Source organism: Ranitomeya imitator, chromosome 8 (assembly GCF_032444005.1).
Source record: "Ranitomeya imitator isolate aRanImi1 chromosome 8, aRanImi1.pri, whole genome shotgun sequence".
Classification (NCBI taxonomy): domain Eukaryota; kingdom Metazoa; phylum Chordata; class Amphibia; order Anura; family Dendrobatidae; genus Ranitomeya; species Ranitomeya imitator.
This window is the reverse complement of record NC_091289.1, coordinates 136,534,807-136,546,583: the sequence shown is the minus strand read 5'-3', so window position 1 is coordinate 136,546,583 and position 11,777 is coordinate 136,534,807. Positions and strand designations below refer to the sequence as shown.

General features: G+C 45.1%; 1 protein-coding gene across 3 annotated transcripts in view; it reads left to right on the top strand.

Annotated features, from left to right (window-relative positions):
* Window positions 1-4,750: 4,750 nt before the first annotated feature.
* VAV3 (vav guanine nucleotide exchange factor 3) overlaps window positions 4,751-11,777 on the top strand; it is a 237,549-nt gene continuing 230,522 nt past the window's right edge. For all 3 annotated transcript variants that reach the window (XM_069737388.1, XM_069737389.1, XM_069737387.1), the window contains exon 1: window positions 4,751-5,962. In XM_069737388.1, the coding sequence (XP_069593489.1) occupies window positions 5,759-5,962 (204 nt within the window). In that variant the 5' untranslated portion in view covers window positions 4,751-5,758. The remainder of the gene's footprint in view (window positions 5,963-11,777) is intronic.

The following is an 11,777-nucleotide window of genomic DNA, read 5'->3' as shown; positions in this document are numbered from 1 at the left end:
CCTGACAAAGAGCCAGCAAATTCTTTTCTGCCTGATCCACTGAATTAGGCTCATCGTACAGCAATCCGAGCGCCAGGAAAAACGCATTGATATTACTTAATGCAGGATCTCCTGGCGCAAGAGAAAATGCCCAGTCCTGAGGGTCGCCGCGCAAAAAAGAAATAATAATCAAAACCTGTTGAACTGGATCACCAGAGGAACGAGGTTTCAAGGCCAGAAATAACTTACAATTATTTTTGAAACTCAGAAACTTAGTTCTATCTCCAAAAAACAAATCAGGAATAGGAATTCTTGGTTCTATAACATAGATTTCTGATCAATAGTGTCTTGAATCTTTTGTACTCTTGCCGAGAGCTGATCCACAAATGAAGACAGACTTCTAATGTCCATCGCTACACCTGTGTACTGAACCACCCAAATGTCTAGGGGAAAAAAAAGACAAAACACAAAGCCAAGAAAAAAAAATGGTCTCAGAACTTCTTTTTTCCCTCTATTGAGAATCATTAGTACTTTTGGCTTCCTGTACTGTTATGATAGGCAATTCAGTATCACTATGGACATGGAGGTCAGAGCACATACAGTGATCTGACAATAACCCAAAATAATAGAACGAGCTCTGAGACGTGGGAACTCTGCAGACCGCAATCCCTGATCCTCTCCAAACACAACTAGAGGCAGCCGTGGATTGCGCCTAACGCTCCCTATGCAACTCGGCACAGCCTGAGAAACTAACTAGCCTGAAGATAGAAAAAATAAGCCTACCTTGCCTCAGAGAAATACCCCCCACATATAATGACTGTGAGTAAGATGAAAAGACAAACGTAGGGATGAAATAGATTCAGCAAAGTGAGGCCCGATATTCTAGACAGAACGAGGATAGGAAAGATAACTTTGCGGTCTACACAAAACCCTAAAGAAAACCACGCAAAGGGGCAAAAAGACCCTCCGTACCGAACTAACGGCACGGAGGTACACCCTTTGCGTCCCAGAGCTTCCAGCAAAACAAATAGACAAGCTGGACAGAAAAAATAGCAACAAATAGCAAAGAAGCACTTAGCTATGCAGAGCAGCAGGCCACAGGAATGATCCAGAGAAACACAAGTCCAACACTGGAACATTGACAGGAAGCATGAATCAAAGCATTAGGTGGGGTTAAGTAGAGAAGCACCTAACGACCTCACCAGATCACCTGAGGGAGGAAACTCAGAAGCAGCAGTACCAGTTTCCTCCACAAACGGAAGCTCCCAGAGAGAATCAGCCGAAGTACCACTTGTGACCACAGGAGGGAGCTCTGCCACAGAATTCACAACAGGGTGCACAACATTTTTTGGTCCAAGGCCGCATTGCCATACTCAACTAATCCAAAGGCCGCCAATTTTTTTTATTAAGGGGGTATTTACATGAATACATCACCAGAACTACAGTGCATTAATACATCACCAGAACCAACTTTTGTGTATTTAAGGAGGATTTGGAGAGTTTCTGCTTATTTTCTGTTCAAAAAAAAAAAAATCAGCGTGAACACACGCTAACTTAAACTGAGTTTTGGAGGAAAAACCCTCCAAATCCTCCTCCTCATCTCAAATATCTACATTTTGAGAATGTAAGTGTTTAGACAGCCATGAAGCATGTTATGGATTGCTACTTGTGTACAATATAAAATCCACCATCAGCACTTGTGTGCAGCATCAGAACCACCGTCAGCACATGACGGCAGAGCCAGAACCACTGTCAGCATATGAATACAGTACCAGAACAGTCAGCACAGGAATGCAGCACCAAAACCACAGTCAGCACATGAATGCAGCATGAGAACCACTGTCAGCACATGAAGGCAGCACCAGAACCACTGACAGCACATGAAGGCAGCACCAGAACCACTGTCAGCACATGAAGGCAGCACCAGAACCACTGTCAGCACATGAATGCAGCACCAGAACCACTGTCAGCACATGAAGGCAGAGCCAGAACCACTGACAGCATATGAATGAAGCGCCAGAACCACATCAGTACATGAATGGAGCTCCAGAACCACTGTCAGTACATCAATGCAGTGCCAATACCACCAATAATTGCAATGTCTGGTCAACCCTATATACAATTGCATTTCATGATACAACGTACAACTCCCAGTGTGATCTTAAAAATGGTAAAGAGATATTGGTAGTTGCTACCAGCTACCATCAGACTACAGACCATACAAGTACCACAGTACTAATGAGTAGTCAGTATCACATATAAATATTTGCATCTTCTCTGATCCCTTTTGTCTGCACGTAGTACAGAGGCCATGATGAGATTTTACATCCATTGTTCATCTCTCCAGATTTCTTTCTCCTTGTTTAGCAGCGCTTACTGACACAATTGCTCTTATAAAAGTATCATTATAAATAAAAATATCACCCATGCTGTTCCCCTGAATAAATCATTGCCTCTCACTGTGTTACCAGCACAAAATATCCCCCTAACCTGCCTCTCTCCAAATGTTCTAAATTGCCCCATAATGTGCCCCATGAGGTGACCTTGTAGTAACGCAACCCTCCCATTCCCTGGTCCCTTCATCTTAATATCACATTTATCTTCTGCTCCTCTGTGGAGCTCTTCCGATGCACACTGCCCCTGCTGTTCGTGCAGCGCCCCCATCATCAGCAGCGGTGTGATGAGGTCACACTGTGCTGACCTCAGCACGTCGGGCAGGGTCTGCTGAGCGCTCCTCTGCCCCAGTCCCGCCATCCTATTTTTCAAATGTATTTGCGTCTGAAAGACATGAATAGATCTGAATATAGGAAAAAGTGAGGTCGCCGTCACCCGCTTCTTGCGGGCTGCAGCAAACCCCCTAGGCTGGGCCATATGCTGTGCAGGCCTGGCATAAGGTGATGTAAAGTTAGATAAAAGTATCTAGAGATGCACCAAATTTTTCACCCAACATGAGTTATTGTCTCGTTTATGCTTCTAAACTAATAAATCTGCTCTAATGTATACTTAAAAATTGAAACGTTTTTGGAAGGAAAAGTCAGTTTTGCCCATGGCTGTGTTACTGGTATATGTACCAAATGTATTATTATTGTTATTTATTGTTATAGCGCCATTTATTCCATGGCGCTTTACATGTGAGGAGGGGTATACATAATAAAAACAAGCACAATAATCTTAAACAATACAAGTCATAACTGGTACAGGAGGAGAGAGAACCCTGCCCGCGAAGGCTCACAATCTACAATCAATTCATGTTTGATAAATCTTTAGAATAACATGACAGTCTAGAACCAATTTCCCAATTTTTGTGGCAACTCTCTGAATAGAGTAAAGTTTGCAACTTTTTGTGACTTTTAAAAAAAGTTACAATTCATAAATTTGGCTTAGATGACACCTACCGTATAAAAGTAGAAAACAAAATATAATAGCAAAAAGTTTTACGTAAAAAAATGCTGTAAAAATGCAACTTTTTTAACAAAAAAAGGCAATAACACATTAATATGCTGCCCCCTCATTCTTGTCATCCTGCTTAACACGAACCAATCACTTCTCATCTAGTCTCTGCTCGCAGTATTTCATGTACGCCCTGTACCCGGCCTGCCTGAATGAAGCGCTCTGCTGCCACCTTTCCTTTTATTTCATTCATAGTTTCATCTCTTAGCTAGTTTCTATATGGATTATTGGTTGTTGGTTGCCAATGCCTTGCAGATCTGAAGTGTGAGACTATATAGGGGTGTGAGCTGTACACTAGTCCCTGGCCTCATCTGTGAAACTGTCTCAGAGGAAGTAAGCGGCCGCCACTCTTCCCATTTCCTCTGCACACCAGCGATTGAGAAATTATATTTTGTTGCAAAACAACTTAAAGCAACTGAAGACAACAAGCAACGCTGCAATTCGTCTCTTATTAAACATTCTCAAGATCAAAGAGATTTTTAATTTAATTGTGCACATCTCGTTGCCAAGGTCGCCGGCCACCTCTGCCGTCTCAGAGTAGCCAGTTACCTAGGCAAGAATCATGCGCCACCACTCTTAAAGAGAACCTGACAGCTGATACGTGCGGCCCGATCCACGTATGTTTGACTCTGAAATGAGGTTTTAGAGAAAAAAATGAATAGTCTCCGGGGACCGAGCTGCTAGGGAGACTAATCAGATGGACTGTTCCCCGGAGGCTTCTCACCGCTGTCCTGGATTGGCAGGCTTCTCCCTACATACACAAAATAGGGAGAGACCTATCAATCCAGGACACTTTTTCACCCTCCGTCCTTTTAGATTGTCAGCTTCTGAGCAGGGCGCTCACTCTGTGGATTTCTGTATTTATCTGTGATGTCCCACATAACTTGTACATGTAGCCCCCTGATTTGTAAAGTGCTGCTTTACTATCGGTTAAAAATGATGCAACTTCAAAAAAGCCCCCCTAACGACAATCAATGATTGCAGCAAAAACGCAAAGTATGAATGCAGCCTAAAAGATGGGCTGACACGTTTTTTTATTTTTTTTTTCACAACAAACTCTTAGCTGATAGTCCATAGTGACATATAATATTTATTTGTTTTTCTTCTCTGCTTATTTGACAAGTACAGTCTTCTCTATAAAATTCTAGGGATGTCGGTATTTCCCAGGTGTACAGTTTAGGCTCAGACTCCAGCTCCTGGCACCACACAGCCGCCCTCCCATGCCACAAGCGTCTACTGTCAGCGCTCCCCTCCTCCTCCTCCTCCTGTGTAATGACAGCAGGTAGCAGTGTCACAGCCACATGCCCCGCACTGCGCATGCGCGACCGAGGAGCTGCAGCCCAAGGCAGAGCTGGAGAGAGGCGACGGGACTGGAGGCAGAGACGGCAGAGGCTGAGGATGGGCGCCGGGCGCTGAGGAGCCAGTGACCCGGAGGACGGAGAAGCGCTGAGTGACTCCTCCATCAGGTGCTGTGCAGTGAAGGATCTCATGTCCCCGCACCATGAAGAGGAGCCCAGATGAGGAGACACCTCCACCCAGCAGCCTGCACCCTGCACAGCACAGGAGGCAGCTGTGACCCTGCACTCAGGACCTGCACAGCACAGGAGGCAGCTGTGACCCTGCACAGCAAAGGAGGCTGCTGTGACCCTGCACTCAGGACCTGCACAGCACAGGAGGCTGCGTGACCCTGCACAGCAAAGGAGGCTGCTGTGACCCTGCACTCAAGACCTGCACAGCACAGGAGGCAGCTCTGACCCTGCATTCAAGACCTGCACCCTGCACAGCACAGGAGGCTGCTGTGACCCTGCACTCAGGACCTGCACAGCACAGGAGGCAGCTCTGACCCTGCATTCAAGACCTGCACCCTGCACAGCACAGGAGGCTGCTGTGACCCTGCACTCAGGACCTGCACAGCACAGGAGGCAGCTCTGACCCTGCATTCAAGACCTGCACCCTGCACAGCACAGGAGGCTGCTGTGACCCTGCACAGCACAGGAGGCTGCTGTGACCCTGCACAGCACAGGAGGCTGCGTGACCCTGCACAGCACAGGAGGCAACTCTGACCCTGCATTCACGACCTGCACCCTGCACAGCACAGGAGGCTGCGTGACCCTGCACAGCACAGGAGGCTGCTGTAACCCAGCACAGCACAGGAGGCTGTGACCCTGCCCTCAGGATCTGCACCCTGCATCTCTCCACACTCTTCAGAACTGAACTTCTGCTGCCCAGGATGAGACTGGCAAAGCTGTGATCAGTCCTCACCTGCCCCCCATTACTTTCCTCCTCTCCTAATATTGCACTTGCACTTTTTGTTTTTCCACCTGCACCAATGGAGCCTTGGAGACAGTGCGCCCAGTGGCTGATCAGGTGCAGGGTGCTGCCACCAAACCACCGGGTAACATGGGAAACTGCGCAGGTATTCGACCTGGCCCAGACCCTCCGGGATGGGGTCCTGCTGTGCCAGCTGCTGAAGAACCTGCAGCCCATCTGTATCAATCTGAAGGACATTAATCTTCGGCCACAGATGTCCCAGGTCAGTAAGTGCCCAGGTGTCATCACCCTCTACTGCTTATTCCTAGTGAAATATCTCCTAGGACGGGATTCGGCCAAAACTCTACTTTCTATAACACCAACATGTTCTGCGGACTGCGGCGCTGTACATAGAACAGTCTCACATCCATCCTAAGGGGCTCACAATGTAATATTGCATTCAATCTGGGGGCATATTTCATTAGTAACTTGGCTCAGGAAATGTCTACATGTAGAGAGACTCATGCACCGTTGACATTGCCATTAATGTCTTGAAGGGATATGACAAGTCGGTGTATACACTTCTTAATCTATAAATCCATATACTGAAGAGGAAAAATGGTGGCGCTCACCGTTTCTAAAATCCACTCTTTATTGTGACAAATTAAAACATCTTCAGCAGGGGGGGTAGAACGGGAAGGAAAAGTTGGACGATGGCCGTTTCGCGATTACTTGCGCTTCTACCGGTCCAACAGGGAGCGCGAAACGGCCGTCGTCTAACTTTTCCTTCCCGTTCTAACCCCCCCCGCTGAGTGCCACCCTTTTTTCTCTTCAGTATATGGATTTATGCAATTGTTTACATGGGTTGGCACCCGTGAATCTGAAAGGGCGGTGTATTTGACGTGGTAATTACACGCAGTGGATATTTGGGCTCAGGTGTTGCAGGACTTTTTCCTCTATAGTATTGACTTCTTAATCTATATTTGCTTCTGGAGTGTCAGTAAATCTTGCCTAGCTGCCAGTAACTCATGCAAACACAGGAAAAACCTGCAATTGTTGCTGAGATCTGACTCTGACGTGTGTCCTAACGGCCTCGTGGAGCCCCCATACTGCACATCCATGGGAGCTGTCCAACATTTGACCAATGAAATGCAATAGTATGTCACTCTGGTCTTGGACCAGTTATCACCACTGGTCCCTGTTGGTTGTGGCACCAAGTAATGCATGGCCATAGTGTTGCCCCACGTTGTCCAGTTGCTACCATTGGTGGTGCTACCATAGGTGGTTATTGTGTCGTGGTCAGCAATGTCTACTGCAGTAATTTAAGACTTTGGGCCCGATTCATTATTTGTTTTTTTTTTCTTGACTGTACTTCTCTTTTTTTGTCTCGTAGTATTCACTCGTCTTTTGTGTCCAACATTCTTCAAAATGGCGCACGTGGTTCATAAATTTTGGGCAAAATAAAAAACATGCTCCTTCTTTTTTTACTTTAACTTTGTTTGAAATGTTTTTTGAGCGAAAAGACGAATGTGCACTTAATGATGGAAAATATTGAGAAAAAATTCCAGAGGTATATAAAATCACTCCAGGGGTGGACTGGAGTACATGTGTGCAAAAACCGAGGGACTTTTTTTTTTAAATAGTTGCAATTGGTGAATCAGCCACAAACATCTGGAAACCCCAAAACCTGGCCCATTGTGTGACATAAAAATCAACAGGAGAAAATATATATATTTTAAAAAGGGACAAATTAAAGTTTATGTATGATAAAAGCTTTTTTAAGCATTTTGGTAGATCATGGGTCCCCAACCAGTAGCTCAAGAGGCTTGCGGGCCCGTGATTTGTGGCTCGCGGCTGTCTGCCGGCCTAGGGCATTAGCATCTCTGGATTGTGACTTGTGTGTAGCCCGGCATAGAAGAGCAGATCTAGAATGGGGTAAGGTAGGAGACCCTGGAGCTTGGCATACTGCCTTGGTGTGATTTCAGTGGAAAGGTTTTGGCTGTCATAATACCGGTAATAGGGGGCTCTGGGTGCATTACTGTGAGTGGGGCAGGAGCTGGATGTGGCTGGAGACCCTCTTTCAGAGCTGAATGTGGCTCCCAAGGTCAGAATGGTTGGAGAAGTCTGCTGTAGACCATGGCGACCTGTGAGGGTTCTGAGGCGCTTTGGGAGGTCGTGAGAGGCAAACTACACATTTGGCTACAAGAGATAGACTCGCTCTATGGGTTTACGTTAATGTAGACTTTGGGGAGACTGTGGGTATACTGTTGACACATTCTCCTTGGTCAAACAAGACTATGGTATATGCAGACTTCGAGAAAGCCCTATGTTTGTAGCATGGCTTGGGAAAGGCTCCTGGGGTATATTATAAACATATCTATACTTTTCCATTCACCTGACACCAAAGTGTGCCAGTTTTGTCTCCATCAAGGTGGTATTTGTCAGTATATTAGTTTTTCCAATGTACAGGATAGTGGAGTAAATGTGTCACACATTGTTACATATGAAGGTACTCACTGATACAACTCTGATGTAAGGGTCCAATGTAGGATGCAGAGACCCCTGCCCTCATCTGCATCGGGGTGTGGTGCTGTACATTGGATCCATTAACACTCACAGTCACATTGATTTTTCATAGGGTTGTTGGATTTTGCAGAGGTGTCTAAAGCCTTTGCGGGAAAATTATGAATATTAGTGTATTAATATTAGATACAGCACTATCTTTTCCACCAAACGTGACAGTCTGCAACGGAGGTCCTGTCGGAGTCTCAGACTTGTTTTTTTTCATTCAAAGGAGTTGTCCTAGGCTGAAAAGAAAAACCTGCAATCACTCTCACTGTAGTTGCCAGGTTGTGACAGTGTGCAATGTGCACGCTGTGAGGATTCCCCTGTATTCCCCTCACGCGGTCTAGTGCCAATTAGTTTCCAGCGTTTCCCTGATTTATCTTCTATTGAGAGAAGCCGGGTATGCAATTCACCCACCCGCACACAGGGAAATCGTGACAGTGTGGGTGTCGCACACATTCACAATTTAGCAGTCTGCAGTCATGTAGACTTTTCATTTCAGCCCAGGCAGTCACTTTAAACCATTGGGGATGAGTAACTGAAACCTTTTTCTGGTGAAAACGATCTAATACCTGTTTCTATTCATACATGAATCTTTTCTATATGACATTATGTAGTGATATAGATTCCGGCAATGTGACAAAACCTGCCACACTATGCCCCAATCCATCAGGAGAGTAAGGGTATGTGCACACGTCAGGATTTTTTCCTAACAAAATCCTGAGAATTCTGCCAGAAATCCGCGTGCTTTTTTCGCGCGGATTTCTCGCGGAATTTGCGCGTTTTTTGCGCGGATTTGTTGCGGATTTTTTGCGTTTTTTTTTTATTTTCCGGAATGTCCTTTTTGATAGGAAATCCGCAAAAAATCCGCAAAAAGATAGAGCATGTCCGGATTTTTTGCGGTATTCGTTTTTTTGGCGGAAAAAAACGCTAACATCTGCACAAAAAATGCGGAATGCATTCTAAATGATAGGATGCATAATGTTAGCGTTTTTTTAGCGGATTTATAGCGTTTTTATGGCGAAATTCCGCAAAAAAAAACGCTAAAAATCCGGACGTCTGCACATACCCTAACAGTACTGAGGCGGTCCTCCATAGTCACTGTTCTTCTGTCGGTTGCAAAGCAACATCCCAATCAGAGACAAGAATGGAGAAACTTTGTAGCAGAGTTTTCCTATGTGTACATCCTTAGTTCTATACTTTGCCTCTTATGTTTAGTGTTTTCTTTTGCCGATTGTAGTACAATGTTCCTTTGTGGCTACAACGTATCATTTGCATCTGTTTTGTAACTTGTAATAACAGTGTATACAACAGTGAATGCTGGAAGTGAGCGTCCGGCCGGCAATAATGAGCTAGTGTCAGAGATTACTGATGCCGAACATAATGAAGTCTCTGTAGTGAGCGGCAATGATGAGGATCCGTGTGGTCATAGCTGTCAGCTGAATACATAGATTTTATATGTAGGATTTTCATATAGGAATGTGCAGATTCTAGTAATTTGCACCTCGTTTTCACAGGTCGTAATATGACAGTGCTGATTAGGCCAAGTGTCTAATTATCGCATTTACAGTTATATGTGTCATAGGCATAAGTCATTGCTATGTTTTTATATAGGAACACTGTGTGGCTACTAATATGGCGGCGAGAATAGGTCATTTATATAGTGACCCCAAGGTTTCCTGCACAGTAAAGTGATGTGTAGATCATATAGCACTAATGGATATCAAGTAACCTGACTGTCCAGGAAACAGATCTAGCTAAGACTGAAGGTTAGCGGGAATTATCTGTAGCCATTGTTTATGATCGCACGTATAGATGATGATAGCACTGGCAGATGTAAGAAGCATCACCATGTGCAGCTGATCAGCTCTGCTTCCGTTCGGTGGGCGGTGGGTCATTCAGAGGCTGGAGGATGTCACAGATGAGTAGCTCACACTGCTGTCTGCTGCTCGCATGGCTGACGGGTGCCGTACAAGGAAAGACACAACCGCACATAATAGGGTTTATTAGCAATAGATATTTGGAAAACATTTAAAGAGAAATGAAAATAGGAAAATGGTATAAATGGTACATTCACACCGAGCTGACCTGCAGCAGAAATTCCATCCGGATTTTATGAGCGGAAAACGTGCCCCAAACTCCCATAGCCAGTACAGTGGATGAGATTTTCCAAAATCTTATCCACATTCTGCAGAATACAAAACCTGAAATTGACCACTATCTCACAGCATGTAAAATTATTCTGCACAATCATACCCACATTCTGGTTTTGTGTAGGTTACGGTTCACACTTATTGGAAGGATCCCAGCAACAGAATTATAACAAGAACTGGTTAATCACTGCTTCGCTGTCTCATATGGAATTGACTGTCCTCCTTCTTTCCTATAAGGTGAAACAAAGAAAAGTACCACGGGCCACAATCGTGAAGCACCGCCACGCCAGGATTAATCTGCACCCTGATTTTACTGTGCTCTCAAGACAGATAAGCAAAGTCAGCATATGATCAGTTATAGATAAATTCATGAGTTGCCTATTTTCCGACTTGACTTTCGCCATTCTGGCTTTGTCCGCCCCAATGGGAGGAGTGCTGTAATATCTAACACCAGGACATTGGCAGGATATCCTTTCTGTATCTTAGCATAGGACATCTTGGAACCATATCTATCTTACGAGGCACCTATGTAACTTTACCTGACCGACCAAATGATACAAACAAAAAAAAGGCACCACTATTCATAAGACCAGGCCACATTTGTCAGCTGTAGACAAGGATCAGAATGGGCACTCACTTGTCTGCAGCTACAAAACCACATAGGCAGTAATCTGTGATGCAATGTGTTCTGCCATCTATCTGCCATGACTACATCTTGGCACCACCTCGTGCTACAATTCTTCGTCTTTGGGATCAGACTAGACAGGCTAGTCTTCACGCTCCATGTGCATCAATGAAATGTGAGCAACCATAACTAGAGTTAGCATGGATTAATTTGCAGGACCAGGTCTAGCGGCCATGTTGGGAGACCTGAGAACCACCTCCTGCTTCCCAGTATCCACAACTCTTGCTTTGACTAGCAATTAGCCACTCTGTATAACTGAAGACAAGTGTGAATGGTGTATGCTAAGAGAGACACTGTATATTATTAACAAATATATTAGTTATGTATTGTGGCTGTCGATTCCACCTGTTCACACTTGTCTTTTTCTGTTTGGAAGTGCCGGTCATTTTTTTGATATTTGTAGTACACGCATTCTGACTGATCTCCTCTAGTGATGAGCGAGTGCACTCGTTGCTCGGGTTTTCCCAAGCACGCTCGGGTGACCTCCGAGTATATATTAGGCCTCTTTCACACGTCAGTGTCTCCGGTACGTGTACTGACAGTTTTCTCACGTACCGGAGACACTGACACACGTAGACCCATTCAAATGAATGGTCTATGCACATGTCTCCGTGTTTTCACGGACCGTGTGTCCGTGTGCAAAACACGGAGACATGTCCGCTTTTCTCCGGCAGCACGAACCGCAATACGTCCCG